The 3,305-nt window shown below is 38.9% G+C and overlaps 1 protein-coding gene across 1 annotated transcript in view; it reads right to left on the bottom strand.

The window, feature by feature from the left end:
• The window catches only part of LOC116840893 (serine-aspartate repeat-containing protein D-like), an 18,008-nt gene extending 17,183 nt beyond the window's left edge, over window positions 1-825 (bottom strand). Inside the window, exon 1 of the mRNA XM_032808219.1 lies at window positions 696-825. Within this exon, the coding sequence (XP_032664110.1) occupies window positions 696-825 (130 nt within the window). The remainder of the gene's footprint in view (window positions 1-695) is intronic.
• Between the last annotated feature and the right edge of the window lie 2,480 nt (window positions 826-3,305).

The raw sequence follows: 3,305 nt of genomic DNA, 5'->3' as shown, positions 1-3,305 counted from the left end.
TATAGCAACAGCATCAATTAATATTAAATTATTCTAATAATAAATTATTCTAATAATAAATTATTCTATATTAGAAAAATTGTTTTACAAATTCCATATGTATTATTACTTATATAAATTTTATTAAAATGTATTGTAATTAATATATATTGTAATTAATATATACGTATTTATATTTTCTGAATTTATTATAAAATATTATTTGTTATGTACAATTTTTTTGTAAGAATACTGGTAAGGTTTTTCTGCAGTTTCCCTTACCCTTGCAACAGATGTTGGTATTCGTGTGATTGGTTGGCTGCAGAAATTACAAAATAAAAAATATATTTATTTTTACTTATGAATAGCATTCTGTTTCTTTCCACAAACTTTTTTTCTTCCTACAATCCTTTCATATTTTCCTTTAGGTGAAGGATCTTATGATACCTTAAAATAGATACGGCGCTGAGGTTACCACAGAGTTTGCTCAATGCGCGTGCGCGAAAATATATCGCAAACTGCCAGCACTGCGCAAGCGTCGAGCACGTGTCCAGCGCCTGAGCGCCGCATGCACGCCGTGTGCCGATTCCCACCTTCGGCTCGCCGCCGGGGCGTGGGGGCTCCCGAGCGAGTATATGAGCCGGCTCGCAGAGCTCCTCAGGATCAGATCCCCGAGTCGCTTCTCTCAAGCAATTCGATCCTGAGCGCAAGCTCGCCTCCTATCCTTTCCGTATACTCCACTACCCGGACTGGAATGTCTCTGGTTTCGTCGACGCGTGGACTCTTCGACTCATCTTCAGTGACATACGCTATCCGGACTCGAGCGTCTCTGGGTCCGTCAAGCATCTTGACGAGCGGATTCCTAGGCTCCCGCTTCGCTACCTATTTTTGCGCCTGCCGCACCGTGCCGCTTGCTGCATCACCGCGTATCGCGTTGCGCCTATCGTACCGATCTCCGTTCGCCGCGTATCGCGTTGCGCCTATCGTACCGATCTCCGTTCGCCGCGTACCGCGTCGCGCCTATCGTACCGACCGCATTCCGTTCGTTTGCGCCGCGTGCTTATTGTTTGCGCTGTTTGCTTATTGTTCGCGCCGTTTGCTTAGTGTTCGCGTTATTTGCTTATCGTTCGTGCCGTTTGCTTATCGTTTGCGCCGTTTGCTTATTATACGCGCCGTTTGCTTATTGTTTGCGCCGTTTGCTTATTGTTTGCGCCGCTGGCTTATTTGTTATATTGTTACATTACATAGTTTTTTTATTTTTTAATTTTCTAATTGTAAATATCAAACTTCTTTTCTTTTAGGTAAATTCGCAATTGCACAGATGGGAAGAAAATGTAATACGCGGAGGGTCAAACAGGGACAAACTTATATTTATTACAGAATATGTACTAATGCAATTCCAAAAAGCTCTTGCTAGAAGATCTATCATTCATGACATAGATATGCAAAAATGGGCATTACAAGCAAAAGAGCAAATAAACCATCCTTCATTTAGAGCAGGAAATTGGTGGATATGGAATTTTATAAAAGCACATCACATTACGTCACGTAAAATAACAATTTTTAAAGCCCGATCTTCTCATACAACTGATGTAATAATACGTCAAAGTGAAGAATTTGTGAGACAAGTTAAACCACATAATGATGAAATCGGTGCAGGATCAATTAATAATGCAGATAAAAATGGTTTTAATTTAGAAATACATTCTGGCAGAACATTAACTAATGTAGGAGTAAAAAAAGTTGGATCTACTATTCAATCTTTATCTTCTATGAGTCATAGCTATACCACTATGCCCATTATATCTGCAGATGGACATCTTTCACCTTTGTATATAGTATTAAAAAAATATAGCAGATAATTTTGGTCACGCGTAAAAGAAACCCTTTTTAAACCTGTTAATGTTCACATTGCGGTTTCAAAATTCGGAAAACTTACAAGTCAACATTTCAAAAACTGGTTTGAAGAAGTCTATTTACGAAATAGACTGGAGAAATAAACTGGAAAAAAAAGTATACTGCCAGTAAGCAATCTGTGCGCAGACTGACGTCAGATTGGCAACAGAATCTGTCGAATTCAAGCAGGATCTGTCGACAGATCCATAGTCATCTGCGTCCCTAATCTGCCGTCAGACTGCTGACAGGATCTTCTAACAGACTCTGACATCAAATTTGCGGCAGATTGCGCGCAAAGCCTGCCGACAGACATTGACGGCAGATGCGCGCAGATTGCGCGCGGATCTTGTCATTTCGTAGGTTCTTCAATTAAATCTTTGGTAGAAAATTTTCTCATAATTTCTCATAACAACTCATAGAATAAGCACTTTCTCATAAATAGTCATAAATACTCGTAAAATACAATAAAACAAAAGTTTCTCTATATTATTTTTTCATAATTTTTAAGATTTTCTCTGGTGAGATTCGAACTTGAACCGAAGACATCTTTTGGATAATCGTCCGTCGCCTTAAACACTACGCCAATTCCTCAATTGATAAAAAGTGCTTTGTATTGCCCACTTAAAGTTTAAGGAAGAAAAATCTTAGAGTTTGTTCGCTTTTTAAACCGCAAAATATAGATGCAACCGTTTAGCGTATAAATAATGTAAGAGAAGCCGGCACGATAATTCAAAATTAATTTTCTACTAGGAACTGTATAGAAAATGACTGCAATAAAACAACAGATAATGACATTTTTCCATTATGCTAATAAAATACTGTGCTTTTACATATGCGAATTAATTTGGTCGATCGTCCAGTTCAGATTGTATTAAATTTTATCAAAATCGAAGCATGATATATTTTCCATTAAACCATTACAAAAGTTCTATAAATGTTTTTTCCATGGCGAGACTAATATTTTATTCGGTACTGCTGCCTTCAGTACTTATTGCATAATGGTTAAATCGTTCAGATTTAATGACAAAATGATATTAAATAAAATAATAAGATGAAAAATTGAAAAATTATGAGAACAATTTTTACCAGGGATGGCATATGTACACGCACCGGCGTTAATGCCGTCCGAATATCCGTGTGACTCGCACACGATAACGCGTCACTCATACACTGCTGCGTGTAGGTGAGCTAAGAGCAGCACGGAGTGGCGGAGGGAGCTACGGTATACGATCGTCGGACGCTTGGAGAGGGAATAGTGGTGGGAGTCGCGGCGATCTTCCATCCTCTATCGCAAACGTAAGAACGAGAGAAATAGCATTATAAGACGTCTGGACAGAAATGCCGTCCTAAAATACGTGTGACACACACTAAGAAAACGCTTGACTCACACTGTCTCGTCTATACGTGAGCAATACGCGGTGTCCCGACGA

The sequence above is a fragment of the Odontomachus brunneus genome, unplaced genomic scaffold (assembly GCF_010583005.1).
Source record: "Odontomachus brunneus isolate Ranch 3 - 2012 unplaced genomic scaffold, Obru_v1 Obru_scaffold_012, whole genome shotgun sequence".
Taxonomy (NCBI): domain Eukaryota; kingdom Metazoa; phylum Arthropoda; class Insecta; order Hymenoptera; family Formicidae; genus Odontomachus; species Odontomachus brunneus.
This window is presented reverse-complemented; position numbering and strand designations above follow the sequence as displayed.